The sequence below is a fragment of the Strix aluco genome, chromosome 15, assembly GCF_031877795.1.
Source record: "Strix aluco isolate bStrAlu1 chromosome 15, bStrAlu1.hap1, whole genome shotgun sequence".
Lineage (NCBI taxonomy): Eukaryota > Metazoa > Chordata > Aves > Strigiformes > Strigidae > Strix > Strix aluco.
In genome coordinates, this window is record NC_133945.1 from 9,093,680 (window position 1) to 9,119,348 (window position 25,669).

Below are 25,669 nucleotides of genomic sequence, written 5' to 3' on the forward strand. Positions count from 1 at the left end.
AGCAGCGTGCCTCTGATACAGATGCCTGGGGTGATGGGCTCACCAAAACCCGTGACGGGATGCAGTGCACTTCAAACTGTCCAGGAGGAGCAGAGGATGGGCCTAAAAGCCCGTGGTGCTAAGGAATAAGATGCATCTAAAGGTCTTGAATAGGGTGAAGGAACAATTGTTCTGGCTCAGTACAGCTGCATCCAGGTGGGCAGAGACCGTGGCTTGGAAGGGAGAGGGTAGGATGGGGCTTGGCCATGTAGTTCTCCTCCTTCCCCCCATTCCTATGAGGTGGGTTTCAGCCTTGGCTGAAGATGATGCCATACAGCTGACATTTCTCCTCCCTCCCAGAGATGGAGGGGCATGAGGAGAAGTCTTTCCCAGCCTCCCCTCTGAAGATGCCCAAGACACCTCTCAAACATGACCTCCTGGCTGGCTTGGGTACCTGTTAGCAGTTTAGGGGCCACCGCAGCCTAGAGTCGGAGGTTTACAGTTCTAATACAGGGCAAGTTAGGGCATAAACCCAGCTCTGAGCTGGACTTACATGTCATGTGAAAATCAGTCATTTGTTCCTGGGTCATTGACTTTCCTCTGCCATGGACTAATCACAGGAGGTTTTTTGTTTTGTTTATTTATCTATCAGCTTTCTCAAGGGGATGGTGCGTTTTTGTTTGTTTGAAGTTAATAGGCGCACTCCATTTGGCAGAGAACATAAGATCACAATACAAAAGCAGCAACAAGATTTTGCACCTATCTGGCTTTTTACAAGTTTTTCCAGAGATAATTCCTACCCTTAAAAATGACCCAAACAGGATGAGGATTGAGTCTTATTTTCAGTGAGAATGGCGAGCCACACCTCAATCCTATTTCAGGAAGAAACTGTATTAACCTGTTTCCCAACATGGTGAGTCAGGAACATTTGGTGCCCAGTAAATTCAGATTTCAAGGCTATGTCAAAATGTGCAAAGGGGAACCCTGGGAAAACAATCACTGCTGTGACAAGCTCCTGAATGGGAAAGCACCTATTTAATCATGTGGTCTTTCAATATCTCCAAATCATTCAAGGTAGGACCCTACACAGTCTTGTATAACTAAGTCATGAACTTGCCTGTTCACGTCAAACTAAAGCACACTGTGTTTTTTACAAAATAATCTGCAACTGACTTGTCTCTGAAGGTCAGAGCAAAGGCCAGGCAAAGTGAAATGAGATAAAAATGCTGTTGAGATAAGTCAGATGATTCTCAGAATGTCTCATATCACCATGTGGACTGAGATCCACTTATCAGTCAACCCAACATCAATCACAGCAACATCCTAGGAGACACGAGGCATTTGATGTGCCAAATATTCATAACACTCAGTTATTTGCAGCCAGTGCAGCCAGGAAACTCCCTTTTGAAGATGGCAGCTCTGCCAATAGGAGGGGAATTGCTCATTTTAGAGTTCTGAATGAAGCCCTAAAGATGGTGTAGTACACACCTGTGCGAACCATATAGCCTCTTGCCCTAACATTATGGTCACTAACAAACACCATACAAATAGTCCAGTTTTCTCCACCATCATAATCCTCTCTTAGCACATCCATACCTCTAGGATGCTGACATTCTTCTGCACCATCGTAACAGGAGAACCATTACAAAATTCGTGTTTTCCCTTTGGTTGTGTCTTTTTGCCAGCTGTTGCAGAAGGGTGGTTGCTGTTCATGAACCATGAGCTGGCATTTTGGAAATGGTGGTACTTTAGCTGCTTACAGTTGTGGAACAACAGATTTTCCCTTATGAAATGCCTGGCCACAAACCAGCAGACAAAGTGGACTTCTAAAGCCTTTAGAGCGGGCAAATTCCTGCCTTTCTTAGAAGCTGCTTCTGACCCACCACAGGCAGAAGCAGGCAGCGCTTGCTCTTCATAACACAGAAAGAAAGATATTTTAGACAAAATCTTAAATAGTGCCAAAGTTAATTCACCTGCCAGAAAAGATCTTGTCATACAATATATGAATAACCTTTTCACTTCTCTTTCCCTTTTGTAAACCAACTCTGACACCTGCTCTGGGATTTACCTTTTCATTGTAACTTGGTTTTATTTATTTTGGTGTAGGAGCCCAGGAGCGTTTACTCAATAAGAAGTCAGTTATTACTTACTATTACAACAGATAAAGTGGCTGAAATGCCTGGCAACATATGTATTAAATAATTTGAACCTTAGACGGTTCAGCCAGGCATTTATCTATCACATGAATCATGTTTTTCAGATACTTTGCTACCTTTGCCTTCCACTCCTCCTCCTTCACGACAGAAGGACAGCCCCTAAATCGTATGATTGGACACAAAAGGTTGCACACTGCGAAACTCCCCTATTTCCCACAGACCTGGGACAAACACATCAAGACAGAACTCAAAGCCAACCAGAGAAGAATCAGAATGAACCTTCTTCCCTCCTTCTCTACGGAGACATGGGCCCTTTTGCTTATTTTCTTAGCCCTCCTGGTAGCGTAAGTAAAATATTCTTTATTGGTTCTTTGCTCATGCCATTTTCCTGTTCTTGCCATTATTCATTTTTATGCAACTAGTCTGCTGAAGAACAAACAGGTAGGTGTGATTTCCAGATTTCCAGCCTCTAACAAGGCTCTGGGAAGTAGCAGAGGAGTCTAAAGTCTGTTCAGATGTGTGATGTTGCTCCAAGGTTTGGAGTATTCCTGCGCACCATTGCAATGTTGCTGCTAAGCGTCAAAGCAATAATCAAATGATAATGGTGCCAGGCATTCATTACCAGCAGGGATTGAACCAGTGATGATTGTGATCCGTTAGGTTATTTTCCACAGAAATAGGGTGTAAGGAAGGCTGTGGATCCCTGACTGAGGTTGCCTTATGGAGGGGAGCAGGATGTAGATAACCCTACTGCATGACCTGCAAAGGTGGAGAGCAGCAGACAGACACCAGGAAAAGAGAATTCATAGGATCGGTTCTTACTCCTCCTGACTCCTTCCATAGTGTCCAGGTAAGATGCTCCAGACATGGGCACCTGGACCAGGAGGGATACTTTACAGAAGTTAAATTTGCCACAAGCTAGCAGGGACAGCATCCCATGCCTGTCCCCACAGCCCACACTTGCTGGGGGAAGAAATGAAGCCCAGAGCAAGGTCAGCTCCCCCTCTACTCCTGGCTTTTCAGACAAACTCCAGCAGGAAGAAGCATACCCTGCTGCTTCAGAGAACACATGCTAGTGAGAAAATGCTTTTGTCCGCTTTGCTGATGCCGTTCAGCACTGCAGCATAGCAGGCCTGGCTGAAAACCACCTTCTGCTGGGACATACACATCTCCACTGGCAGGCCCTGCCAACAAGGCTGAACTGACAAACTTTGTAGTGTTGACAAGCCCTTAGGCAGAGACAGCATGTTGCTAGCCATAAACCTTAACGATTAATGTGGTGCACACGAGCACCATCCATTTGTCTGCCCTGGCAATGGTCCAACCACAGCAGTTCAGTAAGCTCTGAAACTTTTAGCCCTGTTTGTCAAACCCTTTTCTGTGATTTGGATCACTCAAAAACCTGTTCAGGGCAGACTCTTAAAAAAAAAAACCCCACCAACATCCCAAAAACCCACCCTTATTATTGACCCTAAACCCTCATATTTCAATAACTTGGTGGCCATCTAAGATTGCTGATTACCAGACTCCCACCTTCTGCAATCACTTACAATTTTTTTGTGACAAAAGGGATGAAGCCCAGATCTTTGTGCTCTGATATCTGAGCTAAAATAGAAATTTTACTGCCCATTACCACAGGGTGGTTGGTCAGATGTTTCTTGTCCATCTGGGGCAATGCTCTTCCTCTTCACACACGAAGGAATATCAGATATTTCTGATTCATATCCATGGTAAGAAGTAGTACTGATTATTCTCTTGCTTTATACTGAATGGTCCTTCTCAGCCTGCAGAAAACCATGTCACGTTTTAGTCATAAGAGCATTAGACTGCATTTTTTTCTGGCCATGTTTCAAATGGATTAAGCCTAGCCTATGTTCCTATAGTGTTTCTGGCCTTTGTAACCATTCCAGCCTGCCATTTCCATGTCCTCCTGCAGCTCCAGCTGCCCATAAACATTATAAATGAGAATCCACAAATGTTTTATACCTAGTACTGAATTAACCTTTGACAGAAAAGGTTAAACATTGGCAAACTGAGCTCTGTGAAACCTTTCTGCACCTGCAGATGCCCTGTTCCCTGTTTTTTGCCTGCTCTGCTTGGACTACAAGATGAGGTCTGCTTTTGTGCTCTGGCAGAACTTGTGCTGGGAGGGGGCTGATCTCACTTGGGGTCCCCCAGGTTTAGAAAGTATTACTAAATGCAAGGGAAACCTCCCTAAATCTCAGCCTAGACACTGGCTTTTCAGGAAAGCATCCCCAAGATGCTGAGTGGCTGCTGCCATGTGGCCCAAAGAGGACCTCTGATAACATCCCTCTGCCAAACCTTTGCAGTTTTACATCCCTTCTGCAATGAAACACTCACTTGGGAAGCTGCAGCTACTAACTAAAAACAAATATTTTGTGGAGCTCTTTCAACACAGCCAAAGACAAGCTTCAAAGGGCTGCAGCCCAGGCCCTTGAAAAACAGAAGGCCCTGAGGTAGAAGTAATAACTTTACAGCTGCCAAGAAGGGTGCTTCAGAGGAAAGAAATCTGCAAAGCTGTCAATAAAATCTAAAGAGAAAACCATCAAGACAAGACTTCCTGATGTACCACTGAGCTAACACCAGGCTAGGGGGAGGGAGAACAATAAATGAAATTAAAGTACAGCTTGACAAAAGCCCTGTTTTGGGACATCTCTTCTGGCATTGCTTTGATTTCTCTTCAATAAAAACACGTAAGCTTGGTGTTCCTTCTCCTCCCTTTTCTGCCTCTCCTTTGTTTGGCAATGAGCTCCTCTGTTGACTTTTGCTGAAGGCTTTAAGGTCCTGTTTCCACCAGAGCACCTATGCCTTTAGGAGGCAGCTGCTTTTACATCAAAGTGATGTCTCTGAAGCTCTGTGTGGCAGCAGTGAGCCTTACCATGTTTATTAAGTAGTTTTTACAGGGCAATCTTCTTTTGGCTCACTTTTTTCCAGCTCCTGGATCAACCCCTCTACTTAGAGTCAAAGGGACATTGTTGCAGTCTCCAGGTTTAGGAGAGCTCGCAGCCCCGATGCCACAGTGATGTAGCCTTTAGTTGTATTTTCTGTCCTGCAGATATGGGATCTGGCCATTTGGTTTGTTCAAGAAGTTGGGTATTCCCGGGCCAAGACCTCTGCCTTTCTTTGGGACGTGCCTGGAATATCGCAAAGTAAGTGACTGAAGTCTTTCTGACTCCAGAAATATCTGCCTTTGCTCATGCAGCTGTAGCTAAACAGATACATGGCGATGATAAGTTATCTCTAAATGCCAAGCTCCACTCTAACGCACAGGTTGTGCAAAGGCCAGTGTGGGATAAGGGCTCTGTAACACAGACCACAGGGCCTTGTCTCTACAGCATCTCCATACAAGAGCTCGTAGGTGGCTGATTTACAGCTGCCCTTTGCTGGCATCCTGGCAAACAGCTCATTCATAAGCGTAATGTACATTTATGCTGTCCTTCACGAGGTTTTTGGAGAGGAGGAGAGCTCAGAAGGCAGCTCTGAACATCAGTTTACAGATATTCCTCCCAATCCACCATCTCCACCATCATCCCCTCTGCTGCATTCTCTGTGAGATAATTTTTAAATTGCTTTCCACAGGGTTTCTTGGAGTTTGACAATGAATGTTTCCAGAAATATGGGAAAGTCTGGGGGTGAGTATGAACCACTGATTTCTTCTAAAGGTAAAACTAGAATCCATAGAAAGGGGAAAAAAAAATCATTAGGAAAGCTCCCTTTTTCCTACCTGCAGCCCGATGGTCCCAGCACGATGGGTATGACAACAGTAGAGTGCTTGTGGTGGCTTACGTTAAAGCCTGATGATTGCAGGGCTGTGCTGCTCTCATGTTATATGGAAATTGCTTTGACCTATACTATGAAAGCTGTTTTAAATCTGATAACAAAAGGCTCTCACCTGCTCCTAGTAAAGTCAGCAGCAAAACTACTGTTTACTTAAGGGAGACTCTGGAACTGGGAGGTCGGGTTCCTCTGGTTTACCAACAGCAGAAGAATGTGAGTGACTCCCAATACCAAGTGAAGAAGCAGATCCAAAGTCTGCCGACTTCCTTGTGCTGCTGATCCTTATCTGCTGTGGTGGGAGCCAGTGCAGCTATCATTGCTCTGCTCTGGACATCTCCTATGGCTTTTATCACTGCTGTTATAACTTGGGCTACAAACCTGCATATCCTCCATAATGCATCCATTGGTCCCTATAGCAACTTTAAAACACGGAGTCTGGAAAGATAGCTTTACATAAATGGGGAAAGTAAATAAACCCACTTAATCTACATCTGTTCCAGAAAAGCATTCAGAACTGGCAGTTTAAAAAGACAAAAACAAGGATTGAGTTTCATCTCCAAGGATATTTCAGTGCTGTCAGCCGAAGTCTCCAGACACGCAATTCAAGAGCCTGAAAGGGGTCGAACAAGTTTTCTTCTAATACTGTAATGTGTTTAAGTGCCTGGAAAAACACAGAGAGTCAGGGGAGAAAGTGAAGACACTTGCTTCATTTAGTATCTGGTCCTTTGAGGGACTGAGCCCTGCTCATTTCCCAGTGAATTTGGAAGGTGTTTAGCCCCCTTTATCATTTACAAAGCTAGATGGGAGAAGGCCTGGGAGTCCTCTTCCATCTCGATTTTCTGCATTTCTGTACTTAGGTATCTGCAGAACAGCAAGGCTAGTGATGGAGGAGCATTTGTTTAACAGAGTTTGTTTCATGGGCATCAACTAAGACTTGCACTTCAACTGTCTGGGGTTGTTTATCTGTCTCGTCTTCTCCCCCCACCAGGATTTATGATGGCAGACAACCTGTGATTGGTGTCGTGGACCCCCAAATCATTAAATCTGTGCTGGTTAAAGAGTGTTACTCCATCTTTACCAACCGGAGGGTAAGAGCAGAAGCATCGTGAGGTACCACAGAGTCCAAAAAACAAAATACAGGAGGAGACAGCATGCCAAGCATGTAGCAGGGTTCCCATAGGGGATGAGTGACTGCACTATAGGGATTTCTGTAAATGGCCACTGTATGTCACTGTTCCCCTGCCTTACAGCCTGGGGACTGCATACCCAGGCTGGCAGAGGAAGCTGTTTGCCTGCACATCATACAAATTCTGCTCTCACACCTATATATATATATATATGTGGATGAATTTGAGTCTGTGAGAGCATACATGAATCTGTAAGGTCCAGCTAGCACATGTGCCACCAATGGGGACGCAGCTAACCATGGTTAGGTGTGGGTGCATGCATATACATAGGTGTTGGGCTTGTTGGGTTACTTGTTCTGGATATGGAAATGGCATCTCACAGCAGGTTTACTGGAGGAAAAGGGATTATTTATGTATGTGTGTTTGTAAGAAGCTGTTTGTAAGGTCTTAGCCTGCTGCCAGTAGTGATGCCCCTGAAATAGCCTTAGTAGGGACTTGCATGCTACATTCCCATTCTTGCAAGAAAGCCACTATCTTTTCTGGGGTTAACACCTTGCTTTTTTCCCCTCTAGCATATAGATCTAGCAGGGGTGCTGAACAACGCTATCTCATTAGCTGAAGATGAACAGTGGAAAAGGATTCGTACTGTGCTCTCTCCAACCTTCACCAGTGGGAAACTAAAGGAGGTAAAACACAGAGGAGCAGGTACAAACTAAATCAGAAAGTCAGTAGACAGTGTTTTCAGGCTGAGATTGTCACAGGGGTCCGATTTCTTCAGTCTGAGCCTGGCAACTAAGCTGGCCTGTTTAATTTATGCCTAATTTAAAATGAAAAAAGCTTAAAATAAAACCTTAGCAGAAAGATCTTATTTGTAAATATTCATGAAACTCCCTGCAGTCTTTGTAAGCCTGTCTTAAAGGCGTAAAATGTACTATACTTAAGTGACCATCTCTGGTTTGTGTTACAGATGTTCCCTATAATAAAGCACTATGGGGAAGTTTTGGTGAAAAATGTTCAAAAACGACTGGAAAAGGACAACACTGTGCCTGTAAAGGAGTAAGTAGCTGCTAGGAGCAGCAGGCTAAGCAGCAAACCTTGTTAGCAAGTGCTGTGGTTCATTCATTACTGGCAACGCAGATTGCTCGCTGGGTAAACCAGACCTCTGAAATGAGGAACGAGGCTAGCTGAATACCTGGCTGGAAATTTGAAAGGGAAAATTTAAGCTGAGATGTTAGTGAACATTCTAGAGGCAGAGACCCAGAGAGAAGTCTTCTAAAGGGAATTAGATGGGGAGAAAAGTGCTCCAGAACAGCTTTGTGAATCCACAGATCCAAGATAACCCCAAATCTGCCAGGAAAACCCAGTTTTACCTGCATATACTCAGGATGTCTGTACACCTTCTTATACCACAGGACACTGGGGTTGCTGGCCTCTCTGCCCCACACACAGCACTGAGGGATGCTCATCCATCATGTGCCCCTTTACTGGGGGGAGTGGGAAGGAGGCTGTAGTGTGGCCCCAGGTGTATCACCCTCATCTGTGCCCTCCACGTGGGCTCTGGAACAAAACCTGTGTATTTTACCCCCAATTTCAAAGCACAGATGCAGAAGGGGTAGTGCACACCAGTAGTCACATACCAGCAAAGCTTTCCCCTACCAAAAATCCCATGAGGAGTCTTGGACAGTCTGTAATATTATAGGGCTGTGCTGGGTTGAACAAGACCATTTCATGGCATGTTTGAAGCAAGCTCCCCTCCCCAAGAAGCTAACATACCCGAGAGCCACATGCTGTTTTACCACTAACCCATTCATGTAGCTACATGCTGTTTTAAAATCCTCAGAAAAGCTGTCCGATTTCAAAACCCACATAGACTTGAAACCAAAGCTCTCTAAAAATCTATCCCTTTCACTATAAGTGCTTTTCAGTTACCATATATCCAATTTCCTCTTCAAAACCAGGGCAAGAGGTCTTATGAGAACTTATATTTGAATGTCGCATAGGCATTAGGAAAAAAATATATTCACTTGGTCCAAATATTTAACCACAGTCTATCTTTTCTATCTTTCCTCAGCATCTTTGGAAGTTACAGCATGGATGTTGTCACCAGCACTTCGTTTGGTGTGAACATTGACTCCATGAACAACCCCAAAGACCCCTTTGTCAGAGAGATGCAAAAGCTGGTCAAGTTTGACTTTTTTGACCCACTCTTCATCTTGTCATGTAAGTGACTTTTTCGAAAGCTTTGTTCAGGTGTCAGAGTACTATTGAAGTGTGACTTTAACAAGCATATCAGACTGGTGCATCCTATACATTAACCAAACAACTATTGCTTATATAACTTCACTAGGTAGGATGGAAGTCCTAATGGCTCTTGTCTCATCAATTCCTCATTGTTAGCTTCATGCTAAAACTCTGGGAAGGAGCTGAATAAAAACTTCCTCCACCTTTGACATCCACAATGCAAGAAACATATGGACATCCCAGCCAATATCCAAATAAATGCTGGAAAATTATTCGAGGGCTGAAAAGAAAGTTAAGCTGTGAGGCTCGAGGAGGGTGGTGTTATCTGAAATACATTTTCTGGAAGAGTGCTGAGTGGGGACTATAATTAGATGCTATTTCCTAGCAGTGCAATAGCTTAGCAGTGATGGTGATGGACCTTAAATCACTTGCAACCTTAAATCAAGATTAGATACCTTGCTAAAACATGGGGAAAGTTGTGATCTGTGCATAGAGGAGGTTCTGGTGCTGCAGATTTTATGAATCTATATATGAGCTCAAGATCCAGTCTCTATGATGAAGGAAATGCTCTGAAGGGGACTTGAAAGTCTTTGTGTGAGCACAGCATGGCAGTGAATAGCTCAGCCTGTAGAAAGAATTCAGAATTTGCAGCATTTCTCTTCTGAGCCACATTCCTGTTGTAGTGCTGTACAACGTACAGAAGTAACCTGTACTTAGAAAAGGTAGTGGCATATGCTTTGGTCATCTCTTAGAGCAATGATTATACCCAGCTCAGTTGTACTTTGACAAAAACTTGGGAGAGGGTTGCATCAAGACAAACTATCCCAAGGAAAGGAGAAAGAGGGGAAAAGGCAAATTCCAGGCTTTTCCCAGGTAAAGAAATCAAGAAAGGAAATAATTTCTCAGTAGCATCATTACTTCCTCAGTAGCATCCATAGCTACCTTATAGGAGGTGGAATTTATTTACAGTGTGTGACTTTACTCTTAATTTGTTTTTCAGTTGTATTCCCATTTCTTGTTCCTCTTTTGGCCAAGATGAATGTAAGCTTCTTCCCCAGTGATGCTGTAGATTTCTTCATGAGATCCATCGCCAAAATTAAGCAGGATCGTGAAAAGGAGACTCACAAGGTAAATGAGCATGTATTTACTAGCAATTGTGGCAGAAAATACACTTAAGTGAAATATAATTAGGGTGATGATATCAAAGGTGAAACCAAATTATGACGACTCAACAAAACCCTGAATCTACGTAAACACTTGATTTTAATACTGTCAGAAAAACCTCACCTGACCAGTCCTGTCACAGAATCAAGTGGACTTTGTACATCTGTGATCTGAAGCTAAATCCAGATAAAGGCTCACTGGAATTGGACTAAGCCTGGGTTTGCAGAACTTATAATAAGTCAAAGTAAGACAGTCCCTGAAGATTAGGCAGAGGATGAGAGAGAGCAGCACAAGAGCAGCAATACCACTGATCAGGATTGCACCTTCCCCTCTCACTTTTCAAAAATTGAGGCTGCTTCCTGGCAAAATTCTCCCTTTTAGAGTTTGGATCCCTTTCCTGAAATTTATTCAAGACACTGCTCTCCCACACAATGGCTTCACAAAAAGGACATATAGGTTTCAAAAATAAAAAGCAACTATTATTTTTTTCAATGTCATGCACATTTTGGGGACACTTTCAGTTTAGAAATCATGCTTAGGCTGTGAAATCTGTTTATCTGAGTCCTCCAAGGGACCTGTCACCAAAAAAACTCTCCTGCTTCTCTTCTCAGGGCAGAGTAGATTTTCTGCAACTGATGATCGAATCCAAGAACTCAACCAGTAATGAGAGCAGTGAAGCAAATCACTCATACAAAGGTAACGACATCCAAATACTCATCACAGGAACATGGGCTGTGGGAGCAAGGAGAATATGGAAGCTCTTTCCCAGAGAAAGGCTCAATGGGTCACCACCAGCTCCGCTGACCAGCTCCAGGCAGAAGTCTCTGTGTCTTGCTGCCAGCACCAGGGCTAAGGGTCCTTTGCCAGGGAGTAGGACTGCCATGTCAATCATTTATACCTGGGAAACAATCTGACTCCTCTATCAAATGACTTTTTCCAGACAATAGAGTAGCTATAAATGTGTTATCAGACAACAACCACAACAAACCTGCCTTAACCCCACACATTGCTACCTGTTCCCTGCTGAGACCATCAGCCAACACTGGTTTTGCTCATCCCATGTCCTCTCTCCTCACAGCCCTGACCGACTCAGAGATCCTGTCACAAGCGTTCATTTTTATATTTGCTGGGTATGAGCCCACCAGCAACACACTTGGTTATCTGGCATATGAACTGGCCCTGCATCCCGACGTGCAGCAAAAACTGCTGGAGGAAATCGACACAATTTTACCCAACAAGGTGAGGGGACGTTGAGTGATGGTGAAGACCCTCTGGCCCTGCTGTTCTCCTTGTTCAGTCAAGACAATGAGAAATCTTTAGCTCCTAAACACCCTCCCCCTGGTATCTTCTAAGAGCTCTAAGAGACACACACTGAGACAACTCAGTCCTGTAATGATTTTCTTTTAGCAGCTGAAACCTTCCAGGCCACCCCACTGCACAAACCCATTTGCCATACTCTGCACCCATGCACAAGTGGATGTGGATTTCCAGACATCTCCATCACTCAGGGATGGAAAATGAAACCAATTATGTGATTTCTAACTTGTATTTTGTTTTTCAGTGAGTCTGAGTCATAGCTGGGGCAGTAGGAGTTGGGGACACTCTGGTCTCAGCAGTCATTTTAGGACAATCCCTTCCTCATGCCAACATACCTGGTCACCTTTCTCCTGCTGTCCTACAGGCTCCTCTCACATACGAAGCAATGATGCAATTGGAATATCTTGACATGACAGTGAATGAAACCCTTCGGCTCTTTCCCCTTGGAGGACGGCTTGAGAGAGCCTGCAAGAAAGATGTAGAAATAAACGGAGTGACCATTCCCAAAGGAACCATTGTTATGATCCCACCCTACACCCTGCACCGCGACCCCGAATACTGGCCAAACCCAGAAGAGTTCAGACCAGAAAGGTACAAAAAGCATAATGAAAGGGAAGAAATACGCTGCTTCTTCCTCACATAGTAATTAAGTATTAACCTCTGATTAACTTCCTAACGGTGTTCTTCCTATCTCTTTACAAATAGTACTGATGAGAAAGTGCAGGCTCATGGGAATGTCATTTTAAGAAGAAAATGAGCTTTGCACTTAAAGCAGGGTTTCAAAGAACATAATCTTATTGGGAGAATAACACTGATACCTCACAACATCTTGTACACAGAGTGGTTAGTTGGTGAGTTTTTGTAACTGCTAGCCTGTGTAATAACAGTATAACAACTGTATAATCGTCACTGCTGAACCCATTTCCTTCACACAGGCATTGCTACTAAATATATCAGAGTTGATCCTTCCAGAGTTGCCTTCCCTCCTTGTTTTCAAAGAAGTGATATCTTTTCCCTAGTTGGTTATTTTAGAATAATCTCTCATTCCCAGCAAGACTGAAGCCATAAGCTGTGCCTAACCAAGATGACTCCTGGTTTCTTTCGCACTTAATACAACAGATAAGAAAGATCAGTCGCTTTGGGAGAGCATGTTGCCTAGATTTTCACCTTGCTTCCAAATTCTACTAGTCTGGATGTACAGAATTACGTCCAGAATTACGTACAGAAACACTCAAGTGGGATCCCACCCTGTCCTGGATGAGTGCTCTGACAGCACTTGATTGCTGGGATATGCTGAGATACCTTAGGGAAAAAACAAACAAATCTCTGCAGGACACTAGCGAGAGGTCTCTGGATAAGTAATACGGATATGTACCTTTTTGGTCTTGTGCTGCCTCAACTTCTTTTTCCCCAACCATGTAATTATCCAGGTTCAGTAAGGAAAACAAAGAGACCATAAACCCATATACGTACCTGCCCTTTGGAGCTGGTCCCAGGAACTGCATTGGGATGCGATTTGCTCTCCTGACTCTGAAAGTTGCCATCACCATCCTGCTGCAACATTTCACCTTCCAGACCTGTAAAGAAACTCAGGTGAGAAGTACATTGTGTTTGAAACCCACGTGCGAAGAGCTAGGTGCCTAGTTTCTCACTGTGGTGCTAACACCAGATGATTTGCCCTTTCAGGGGAGGTGCACTTTCAAGCACTATGGATCAAGTTATGTCCAAACCATGACCAAGTTTCTTTCCTTTAATCTCTACTTACTTAATTTGTCTATCTTCAAGTGTGTTTTTCCTCTTATTGTTGCAGATCCCTCTCCAGCTGAATTCACAGGGACTCTTAAGTCCAAAGAAACCGATTATTCTGAAGTTAGTCCCCCGGACCAACACTGCACCTGCAAAGGCATAAAACCCAGCTGTGTCTGCAACAATTCTCCAGCATCTAATGAGTACTGTGCTAACAAAGGGATTACACATCACAGGAAATCTCTCCTACACGTACAGACACAGAAGAGCAACGCTAGTTAATTCTGGAAGCAATTTCTACATATTTACTAATAAACGTAGCTGTCAGAAATGTAGTGTGGATCATGGGCAGTGACAATACACAATCCCTTTAATTTTGATTGCAGAAAACAAGAAATAAATCCAACTGAGAAGCTGATCATCCACTTACTTCTAAGGGGACGACTTCATCTATAGAGAAGGAATCACTGTTGCATCCAAGAGAAACAAGGTGTGATAGAAATTCAAGTCGCCAGCCCCTGCTAGGCAGAGATGGGTGACATTCTTCTTGGTGTATTGATGCTTGAAATTTCATGTGTTATAATTGAGACGACTGGTGTGAGACTACATCCTAGTTACCAAACCTCTCTTGTGCCATGTGTTAATTAAACTAAAGCATGTACAAATACTGTCATTAAACATGTTTGAGAGCCGCTCTGTGTTGTGTATAGTGGCTGATCACTTCCTATTTAAAAACTGTATTCAGCTTCAACCCTTGAAATTATCCCTGTACACTGCTTTCCACTTAATTTAATGAATCTGTTCCTTCATTTAATGCTATCGAACCCTCCCATTTGTACAGTATTTTACAAACACTATAATTCCCACCTCTTAGTTTGATTAAGAGGTTGCCTTCAGTTCAGCACCGGCCAACCCTTTTCCACGCTGGAGCGACAGAGGATGGATTGCAGAGAGCAGCAGGAGCAGCTCGCTGGAGGTGGTGACAGGAGGGCCACTGTTCCTGGGGAAATTGTCTGGACACAGCTTGTAGCTAAGCCTTGCCTCCCAGAGCCATGGATGGGCTTTACACATTGTCTGTGGTGGGATGGTAGCCTGCTGCGAGCTGCTTTGTTCTTGAACAGCTCCAGAGCAACTGACAGCTCAGGCCTTATGGGCTGGTCCTGCCATCAGCTTTGACCAAAGAACTTATGCCATCCCTGACCATATAAACAGGGAATATCAAGAAACAGGTGGGCAGTTCTCCCACACCTGAATTTCACACACCAGTTAACCCTAGTATATTGTGCTGGTCCTGACACCTACAAACTAAGAAGGATGATAGTTGAATGGGGAAGGTTTTTAGAAGAGCTGCAAACCAGATAAGTCACCCCTTAACTTTCTTCCGGCATCCTTCACTCCAAAGCAATATTTTCCAAATCATGATCTATAATTTTTTCCCATGGCCACATGCTTTTCTCTTTAGCAGACAAAACTGCAACATGACCCAAAAGCTACAGTCTAACATAGTACAAATTTATTCAACAATTTATGTCCATTCTTTAACAGCAAAGGCAATTAAGGGGTCTGGGGGTGGTCAGCCAATGGTGCAGTGGATTCCTGATCACTGGAAATCCCCAAATCAAAGCTGTCCATTTTTCAGGATGATACAGCAACATTCACCAGGCTCTAATTCAAGAGTAAGCAGCTTGTGCTGTCCCAAAAGGCAGATAAAACAATTATAGTGCTCCCTTCTGGTTCATCATCTGTGAAAAATTGTTTGGGTTTTGCTGTGTACACAGCAAGGCATAGTTAGAAGTGCTGCCAATAAGGCCCTTCCTCAATTTAAACTGTTGCTCATCTCTTACCAGGGGTTAAAAAAAACCATCAGTGGAAGAGCTGGGCCTGTCTTACTGCTGTAAGGCAGCAGCAGCTCTGATGGGGAGAGCGCAATGCCCCTGCATGGGCAAACTAGTTAAAAAAAAGTATTTTCCCTGTAGAAAAATAGTGCTAGGCAAAACTAACTTAACACTCAAGGAGAGGGAAAGAAAGGAGAAGCTATCATGAAAGCAGCAAGTCACATGCCAAGTAACTGCTTTGAAGTGAAGTAAAGTCGTTCTGGTATCTCATGAATAAAATCAAGGACCTTTACTTAGTGCTCAGAACCAGAAAGGGTTAATGCAGCCATACCCTGAGACAGGCAGTCCCTGCCCAGCACATGGCATCTCCAGGAATGAAGTCATTAGCGTAACTGTACAGATCATTCTTCCAAATGTGAAAAATGTGACTAATTCTCCGGCTTCAGCCAATTATGACCTGCCAGGACTATCATAACAGCCCATAAATAATGTGTAACAAAATCATGGTAATGAGTCTTCTGGAATAAAATTAGATCCTCTGTGTCTTAACTCCATAAAATTACTTTGCTTATAAGGGCTGCCTCCGTCATTCCCAGCACTTTCCATCGCTTCACTGGCCATCCCTCAGAAATGGACGTGAGTTGGCCAGGAGTCCGCTGGTCCTGGGAGCTGTGCATTCATTGGATTTGTTTTCACTGGTTTGGCTGTTTCCTCTTTAAGCCTGATATATCACTGCTTAACTCAACTTTCAAATGTTTTCGCTGATAAAACTTTTACTTTATCTAGACCTTGCTGATCCCTTGAAGTGTTTCAATACATCCTTGGCAGGCCTGGGACGTCATATTGTCCCAGGATAACTGGGTCTTTGTCAGAGGAAAACTTTCAAACACAGTACAAGGTAGAAGTTATTTTTGGGCACACTTCTATTTCACTTCCTCTCCTAAATCCTCCCAAACTCTAAGGAGGAAAAAAGAATGAGGAAAATCAATGTTACATCAGCATTTTAAAAAAAGATGCTTTTCTCAAAGACTTTACAACCGTGTCTCAGAGAAGTTATTGCCGAATCGCTGTGCAAGCGTAACGGACTCACACCCTGGTAAAACACCAGCATCACTCAGACTTCTGCAAGTATGCAGAAATATATTCCTCTTACTACAGAAAGGCTTGCTGGGGACTTTCCAAAGGAGATCTATACCCCATAATATGCGAACTGTTATGGCGTCAGTCCTGATGAAAGACAAAGATGGTTATAAGTGGGGAGATTTGTTTTCTGTTCCTCAGTTAACTATAGCAGAGTAACCATCAGTGCTACAGTAACTTGCCTAAATGATGTAATACTTCCAGTTGATTGCAATGATCAAATGGATTTTATGAAAAACAGGTTTCCTGCTTACAGCAGAGGAATATTTCATGTGCTTCACCAAGTCAGTTATTAGGTGTTTCAATACCGGGCTGAGCCCTGACAGATAGAAGAATGGTCTGACTATTACCAAACTAAGTGTCCCTAAAGTATTGAAGTCTTTTGCAATTCCACCTTGCCTTTAAAGTGAAAAATGAAACATTTTCAGGCATATTTCACCTGCAAGGAAGAATAGGCAGCATTGCTCCTTTTACCTTACCCTCTATTGAGGCACAGTTTCTTTATTGATACTCTGGCATCAGAAGCCTACGAGTCAGAAGGTGCACAAATGAAAAAGCCAGCATGCAGAATTTGTTTTGTTCTCACAGTCCCTCCTTCCCCTCTCTCCATCTCCCTGTTAGAATTAACAAGCCAGCATAGGGAATTACCAGGGTGACAGATAGCTTGGAAATGTGGAAAACCTCTAGCTGAATTTATGCACTGACATCACCTTTATCTGCTGTAATGGAGAAAATTAGGCATATTGAATCGCTCACCATACAGATATGGAATTTTGAAAACCCTTACTATTGCACAAATGTTGACAGGATATTTTATTTACTGCATCATTAAAGGTTAAATAGACTCATTCTCCAGAGGATTCATTTTTTCAACCCTTAATATCAATTAAAGCTAATTTCAGCTCTACCCTAATGATTAACATAAAATATGGAAAAAGCTCTAACTGAGCATTTCTGTTCATTACTTCAGTTCTCTTGTATTGCTATGGCACTTTATAGGTACTGATGCAGCTTTATATCACCCATGACACAGTTAATTTTCCCCTCAGAGCTTTTTTTGTTACTGAACACTTGAAGATGTTGCAAAGACGCTCAAAATACCTCTGATGGTATGGATCAAAGTTTTTATTTAACCAGTTCATTGTTGATAATCAGTGATGTTCTATATGGCTGGGTACAATGTCTAGAGACAAATTTATTTTGTTACATGGCCTACAGCTTCCATATCATATATATATAATGTATAAGCGTACTTTGATATATCTGTGCAGCCAGAAGTTTGCAAATGGAGTGGGGAGAACAATATAACTGTTCAAGGGAAAATGAAAAACCTTGCCTGCCACTTATGAACTGAAGCCAGTCCAGTACAGCTGGATGCATTTACCCATCTTTGCTTGGCAAGATACTAGTTCCAGCAACACACCGTACAGTGCCCAGAAAAATAAGTTATAGTCCATTCCCTGAACTATATCAGGGCTTTGTGCAGCCCAGCAGAGAAGGCACAGGTGCCACACTGCAGCTCCCCCATCCTGGGGCTGTCCAGCTGGTTTTGCTCTGGAATTATAGGTAATAGGACTGGAAGATACTTTTGGAAAATAGACCACACAGTCCAACTGCCAGCATGGCGAGCAGAGTCTTGCACTAACTTGCCCCGAGCTTGTCTAACCTTTTCAGAACTTGTCTACTTGTATCCTAATTTTAGGGTATTTATTGTTAACAAACACTAATATGGGATCGATCTGTATCCAAAGGTCACAGCAAAAGCCAGAGGGAAGGTGAGGAGCAATACAGATGCTTCTAAGAAGGTCAGCTGCTGCCACTCAGTCTGCTCTCTGGTGGTAACCACACATCAATCAGCCCACCAGCAGCCTTAGCAACATCCACAGAAGTGAGCAGGTGTCTGGTGTTCCCAATAGTTGTAACAGACTCCAGCAGAAATCAGCAGCACATAGAAGTGGGGGACATGCGTTTGCAGACTCCCCTTGCTAAGAAATGAAGTGTTTCCCATGCTGGCTGTTGTACCCCTATGTCCTGTCACATATAGCTCTGGCCCAGGACTCCATACTGAGCTATGTGCATCTCAGACAGGTTGCTGAACCCACCACTCTTGGTTTTCTTCCTCTTTTCAAGACTGCAGGTGGCTTTCTGTTTCTTCCTCCTGAATTTTCATGTTTAGCTTTCAATGATTTGAATTCATTTGGCTGAGAGTAAGTGAATCAGCTCTCTTAAGTGGAAGAGCTACCTAATAAAGTTTTAATGGAAGATATTATTTCTGTTCTTTACATTACATTAAAAGCCAGTCAGGAAATTAAAGCCCAGGAGGGTTAGGCATGTTGGAAACACTCAGCAAGATAGTCTTTTCTTCAGGGAGTTCACAGTCTAAATGTTGCCCTAAGAAACAGAATGTGCAGCAAACACAGACAGATTGTGCTATTACAAACTTAGCAAGCATGTGTAGATATATATACACACATATGTGTGCATATACACACACACAAAGGGCAGGGGGTATCTATTTTGTCTTTGGAGAGACTCTCCAATGCCAGGTCTGATACCCACCTGGGGAGTGTCTGGAGTGAGAAGCTTAGTGCCTAGACCATGGCATAGTACATTTACCTGCTCTGCACCACCAGGGTATAAAACTGCTCTTTACCAGCGACATTTAAATACCAAAACCACTGCCATCTTCAGGGTTTTTTTGTACAACTTAAATAGAATTTGTCAGTTTGGGCTCTTCACTAACCAACAACCTGAATTTAAGAAACCTTCTCCCCACCAGTTCCTAGCTGTTATTTTCTTAGTGTGCTAAACTTCTGTGCCACAACAGCAAGAGCAGTTACAGAAATCTGTTTTCAGTAGCAACAGCAAAACTGAGCAGTTCTCAGCCTCACCATGGAAGGGCAGGGACATTCCAGCACATATCAGGAAAGACAATTAAAATGGGTCAAAAGAGTATTAAACATTTTTGAAACATTGGCCTTTGAGTTTAGAAAGTCAACCTTCCAAGTTCTGGTTGACCAAGAGGTACCACATTTAGTGATGTTTAAGATGGTTTTGTACCAACTTAAAAATAAAAGAATATTATTCTTCTAAAATGGAAAGCAGAGATTTACACTGTTAGCAACACTGAGAGCTATAAAGTGCTAAAACTTCAAAGTCTCCCCTCCAGGTAAAGTATCCAAGTACTTTCAAGTCCTTGGATCTGGGCTATTGCAGATCCCATCCTTACACATACCTGTCCCTAACCTATGTTGCTAACCCTGAAGAGGTGGCTCTCAACACATCCAGGCAGAACTTGGGTGCCAACTCTATGCCCAGGTCCTTTCCCAGAACCTGCCGTAGACCTCAGGGCATCAGAGGGGTGAACACTATACAGATATTCATAAATGGCTTTCACAGCTTCAGGTCTCAGCATTTATCAGCACTTAAGTTTATGTGGAGACTGTCATTGAGAAGTAAAATCATCACCAATAGAAGGCCACTGTCCTCTTTAGTGTCCAGCACAAGAGGACTTTTGTTACTATTTCTCTTACAAAAGTCTTGGTCTGAAGTGGTGATGGGTGACAAAAATCCAGCCCTGCAAGTTAGTAACTTACCCTAAGTTTGCGGACAACACCAAGCTGGGCAGGAGTGTTGATCTGCCTGGGGGTAGGAAGGCTCTACAGAGGGATCTGGACAGACTGGATCGATGGGCTGAGGCCAACTATACGTGGTGGTTCAGTGGTGGACTTGTCAGTGCTAGGTTAACAGTTGGGCTTGATCTTAAAGGTCTTTTCAAACCTAAACGATTCTCTGATTCTGTAATCACCACCCCAAGTCAAACTCGTTCAAAAGCTGTTTTAAACTAGCAAAAAGCAAACTTCAAAATGCCAGAGCATAAATCTTCATAGGATCCAGCAGGCCCCAAGGTGGAAGCAATGAAGTTATTGCAACAAGAACACAGTGCTTCAAAAGACAGAAATCTGCAATGGTGTCCAACAAGAAACAATCACAGGGAAGTGGTGGGACCCACTGCTGTGCTAACCCAGCTCTAAGGACAGCAAGAACAATGAGAAATTTAAATGCACAGTCACAAAACCCAGTGCACAACGACTTCTGGCACCAGTTTGGTTTATTTATTATAAAGCCACGTCGGCTTTGTGTTGGGTTTTCTGCCTTTTCTCTGCTTGCTGGCAACAGCTCTAGAGAAGATCGTTGGCATTTTGCTAAAAGTTTCGAATATTGGTTTCCTTTGCAGCACCTGCTCCTTTGCAAGATGATAGAAGCTACCTCCAGGCTCTCTCTCTGAATATATGCTGCAGCTGCACAGCTTATTATTTGCCACATTTACTTAATAATCACCAAAATGCTTGGGGTCTCAACCTCCTTGCCTCTGCCCATGTCTGTATTGGGTCCCAGGTAGACTTTGAGACCTAACAGCCAGCTCCGCTGGGCTGTTCAGCCCCAGGGGAATGTTCCCATTCCCTAATTCACCCCTGAAGCCACAAGTGAGGAAAATAAACCCATTGATCAACCTCTCCTTTCCTCACTCCTCATATTCACAGCTGAAAGAGCAATGCAGGGAAGAACATCAGGTCAAATGGCACTCGGCTGAACATGCGTCTGAGCACAACCCACACGTGCTTCTGTCCCAGGGCAGTAATTGCCTGGGGAGACTAATATCCAAAGTCCTAAGCTTTTCCTGACAAATAACTGCTGAAATTGTTGTCCATTTGAGTATTCATCTTTCATTTGTAATTTCATTTTAAATCCATTTTTGCAGGGTTTGCTGGCCTTCAACCAAAATTGCTTTCAGAAATATGGGAAATCTGAGGGTGACTATTTTTCCTAGGCAAGCTTTATCTCACTGCAGCCTCTAAAGCACAGCCAACCATCTAAGTCAGAGGGTGCGATCCCTGGGAAGGGTCCATCACAAGAAGCAATCTTAAAAGCACATTATGTACTTGTTAACCCAACCTGCCAGGTGAGAACCCCAAGTAGTTCACATTTGATGGCTTCCACTGAAAACTAGTAATAAAAAAAAAATCTGGTGTTGAAATAAGTGGGGTCCGAAAGAATTTATAACTCAGGTGTTTTTTTGGTTAAAGTTTTGTGGAAGAGGGTGTGCGCAGCCAACGCTGTGTTGAGACACAGGGAAGAGGGACGGCAAGGCAAGGAGCAGCAGCTAAGCTGGCTAGAAAGGATCTGCAGCTTCAAACACATTGCAAGCAGTAGGTGGGCTTTCTGAATAAGGAGAAAATTCATTAACTTGATGTCAAAGATCGCACAGAATTTAACTAAATCCTTAAGTAAAAGACGTTAAGTGTTTCTTAGGCCTCCTAGATGTTTCCTTGAAGATCTGCAAAGAAATGTGAAGGAACCGCTCTGCTTTTAGTACCACGCTGCGAGATTAGATGCTATCCTGCTATACATTCTTTTTTATAGCCCACTTTCTATTTTTATTCCTGTTCTACTGTGGAAGTGTTTGCTAATAATGTACGATAGGATGCTTTGTCATGAAAAAACCTTGTATCATTTATCTGTTTCTGAAAAGAAATTCTCAGTACAAATCTAATAAGGAAAAAAAAAATCCTATTCTAGCTCCTGTTGGAGGAAAGGGATTGATTTATGGAGAGAGATGAAAAGCACTAAGTATGTATTGCTTGGTAAAATGAGGAATTGTAGAGAACTGTCTTTATGCATTTGAAGGGTGTAAACATCAAAGAGGCAGAGGAGCTATTTAGAGCATTAGGAGGAGGCACATCTAGGAGACAAGAGCTGAAATTAAATGAACATCGTTAACTTAAAAATCATGCTTCTGCCTGCAAATCTATTTCCTGGTATTATTACTTGTAGCACTCAGATGAGTATAAATGAAGCTTATAGAAAAAAATATCTAATCTATTTTTCATACCTGATCAGCAGACCTTACTGTAAAGTTTATAAAGCCCAGATCCTGCAGTTATTCCTGAAAATCTGGGAGAAGAGTACCCTTTAAACCTCCCTCCCCCCAACCTCTCTATTGCCAACAAGGGTTGATCAGTATGATGGGTTGCTCCCCTCCCCCTGCCCTCTGCTGTCTGATTGCAGCCGGTGTTGGCTATCTGGATCTGATTCATTGAAGCTGTGTGGGTGTAACAGCTTTTACTCCCATGGATGGATAAGTTCCCAATCATTAATAACCCCTCTGAGAAACAATAGCATCCTTTCTCACGCCCTGCAGGAAACCTATGCCTGGTCCTTCAGGATGCCCAGACTTGTCTGCCTGGGACTCAGTTAATTGCCCGCTGTCCTGAGCTAGAGCATCAGTGGGAGGAAAAACTCCGTCGGAAAACAGTGTCTTTGCTTTCATCGAGGCTTTGGACTACACTTCAAAAAGCTGCTGAACATCATATGCAGCCCGACAGCGTACAGAGATCTCAAGGACTAAGTTTTGCTCTCCATTAAATCAGGCTTTGCGAGCTGCCTGTGCCCGTCTGCGGGAGTGGGACGGTGGCAGAGCTGTGCCGGGCTCTGTCTCGGCTGGGCCCTCGGCCGCTGTGGAAGCACAGAGCATGTCAGCACTGTGGGGGTCTGCACATCCATATGTATGTGCTTGGATAATTGGATATGTCATGCAGCAGGAGGCTCACAGCCTAAAGTATCATTTGGTTACATACCTCCCTTCTGATTCCTACCAGACAGCTCACAATAACAAGACCTGCCCCTCTCCATGCCTTCATTTCTCAAGAAGTATTTTACAGCTGACTGATGCTGAAGGTGGCAGGGGAAGACTCCTTGCTCTCCATCTCCCCAGAGAAATCCTCAAGTCCTTCCAGAACTAGATTCCTTTCATGTTGTTTTTTTCTTCCCCAGATTTTTAGTCTAAGGGGGGGATACTGGACTCTGCTCTTGTATTAGCCATGAAAAAGTAGAAGAGAAGAGGCTTTCAGTGCTCCCTTGCTACCTTCACCAACAAGAAAAGAGGTAAAACCCAGGGGAACAGAGGCAACTGAATTGCTAAGTCAGAGCACAGAGGCCTCGCAGGCTGTGACTTTTCAAACAGCCTGATCCCTTCAGTCAGAAACCAATTCATCATTAAACACATCATTTCATGTGTGTAAATAAAAAGGAAGGGAAATGATTGCAATAAGCTTCTGATACTCACTAAGATTCACAACTAAATGTGTGATATTTTAACAGAAAACATATAGTAATGCAAAATGTGATGCTCGTGAACGACAAGCTCTGATTTATATTCCTGATGTTTCCAGCCCTAAAGCATTGTAAGAACATTGTAATGAAAAATGTTCAGAAGTAAATAGGAAGGGATGAACCTCTGTGTGTAAGAAGGGAATTTCACTGTTTCCCATGCCCCTGCCTGGGGGCACCAGGGTCCCACACTTGTTCATGTCCAAAACCATCAGATCCTAAAGGAGTGGCATTTCTGATGTAGTCACAGCTCTGTGCAAAGCCTATGCAGCAAGCTGAGGAAAGCTTAGCTGAACTGCAGACTGGTGGCTTTGGTGCTCAGGCACAGGGCTGTGGCTGGGAAAGGGACACAGAAGGCTGGGCAGGGCTGTCCCCATCCTTCCTTGGGCACCACCATGAGCACCCCCACTCCCCCTCTGCACCCCTTGCAGCAAGCTCACACTTACAGAGCCTGAGTCACAAACCCGCCAAGTATTAATCCTGAAGCAAAACAAGGCAGAGCCTTACCATGTTGGCATTAGGTGGAAAGACCACCTTCTTCAAGGGATTGTGGTGGGTCCACAGTCAGGCTGCACTTGCACTGGAGATCTGCACTCCTCTAGCCAAGCTCAGGGAGAAGACTACCACTGCCAGGCTGAGCTTAAATGGGCTCTGGGCCCATGGGAGGGGGTGGAGAGCCCAGGTGAGGCTGTTCAGGGTTGTTAAGACCTGTCAGTGCCTGGGCAGGTTCATGATCTGCTCTGAAACTCTGCCTGCCCCCACCCAGCCATGTTGAGGATGCTGGAGACCCTCTTCCATCCTCAGTAGGAAGAAATCTCTGCCTGATATTTAGGGCCTGTCTGAGTGTCTCCAAGCTTGGTGCAAGGGTAGGAAGCAGAAGATTATAAAAGCCCATTTCAGTCCTTAAACACTAAATCTTTTTTATCTTTTCTATGCTTTTTTCCCCGGTGTGTTTGCATCTGACAGCCTAGTTGTGGTACTAGTACTTCAGAATGGGCACTGAGAAAATGAGCAACCCCAGCAACCCTTTTGTCAGGGTAAGGAGTAAGTAACTAGTTAATTTTGAAGTTATTTTCCCCTTTTTCCTCTTAGCAGCAATAGGAAGAATATTTTAAAGTCATACTTCAGCTTTCAGGTGGCTGGGATAGACTTTTGATTATCAAATTCTCTGATCATCCATACCCTGTCTGTTGCTGCTTGCATTTAGCTAGGGAAGAGATCAGCTTCAGTAGTCAGTGGAATCAATGCACGAAAGAACAAAATTGGGTCCATCTAATATTTAGCAGGTAGGAAAGACTGTAACAGAGCAGCGGTTTGGCGGTGGCTCCTACGGCACAGGGTGTGAGAGACATAGGAAAATATAAGATGGCCAAACAAAGAGAAGGACACCATCCAACACTGCAAGTATTTTTGTGCTGGGCTTCCTCTGTCCTTTCATCTCCCCTTAACATGAGTACAACATTTTCACTGCAGGCTTTCATAAACTGCGGCAATAACTGGAGCAGAAAGGTAGTAACCCGTATGAGGGCCAGCGTGTAACTGCATTGCCCGCAGGAGAGCTGAAGAAGAAATCAGCCTGCTGTGTGTTTCCTCATGCCACAGGCTACCGCAGAAGATGCACCATGCCAGGGCATGTGGCTTTGTGAGTGAGACATGAGTCCATTTATTTCAGGAGTGAATTTGTCCTGGGGCTGGTACTATTTAGAATAAAGTTGGACTCACTGACCTGTGGAAAGCACTTGTTCAGCACCTGGTTCAGTTAAGAGCCCAATTTGCAAATAGTAAAATCTGGATGCTCTACCAACCAGAACATGCCCAAACGCTGTCAGAGTTTACTGTTCAGGTTAGGATTTTCCCATCTCTTAATGAAATGGACTTTTGTTTTCAGGGCATCGTATCCATTTCACAATGCACTTCATTTTCTTCTAGATGAACATCCTTTCCTTAGTCCTTGCCTTAAAAGGGTGAACGTGAACATCCTCCCCAGAATCTCTGA

The 25,669-nt window shown here is 43.6% G+C and overlaps 1 protein-coding gene across 1 annotated transcript; it reads left to right on the top strand.

The window, feature by feature from the left end:
* Positions 1-2,341: 2,341 nt before the first annotated feature.
* LOC141930319 (cytochrome P450 3A24-like) lies at positions 2,342-14,222 on the top strand. Its single transcript, XM_074841000.1, has 13 exons — positions 2,342-2,479; positions 5,212-5,305; positions 5,736-5,788; positions 6,922-7,021; positions 7,633-7,746; positions 8,028-8,116; positions 9,132-9,280; positions 10,302-10,429; positions 11,077-11,161; positions 11,544-11,704; positions 12,147-12,373; positions 13,213-13,375; positions 13,593-14,222. Exons 1-13 carry the CDS (start codon positions 2,409-2,411, stop codon positions 13,689-13,691), a joined length of 1,533 nt encoding a protein of 510 aa, XP_074697101.1. The 5' UTR covers positions 2,342-2,408; the 3' UTR covers positions 13,692-14,222.
* The last annotated feature ends 11,447 nt before the right edge of the window (positions 14,223-25,669 follow it).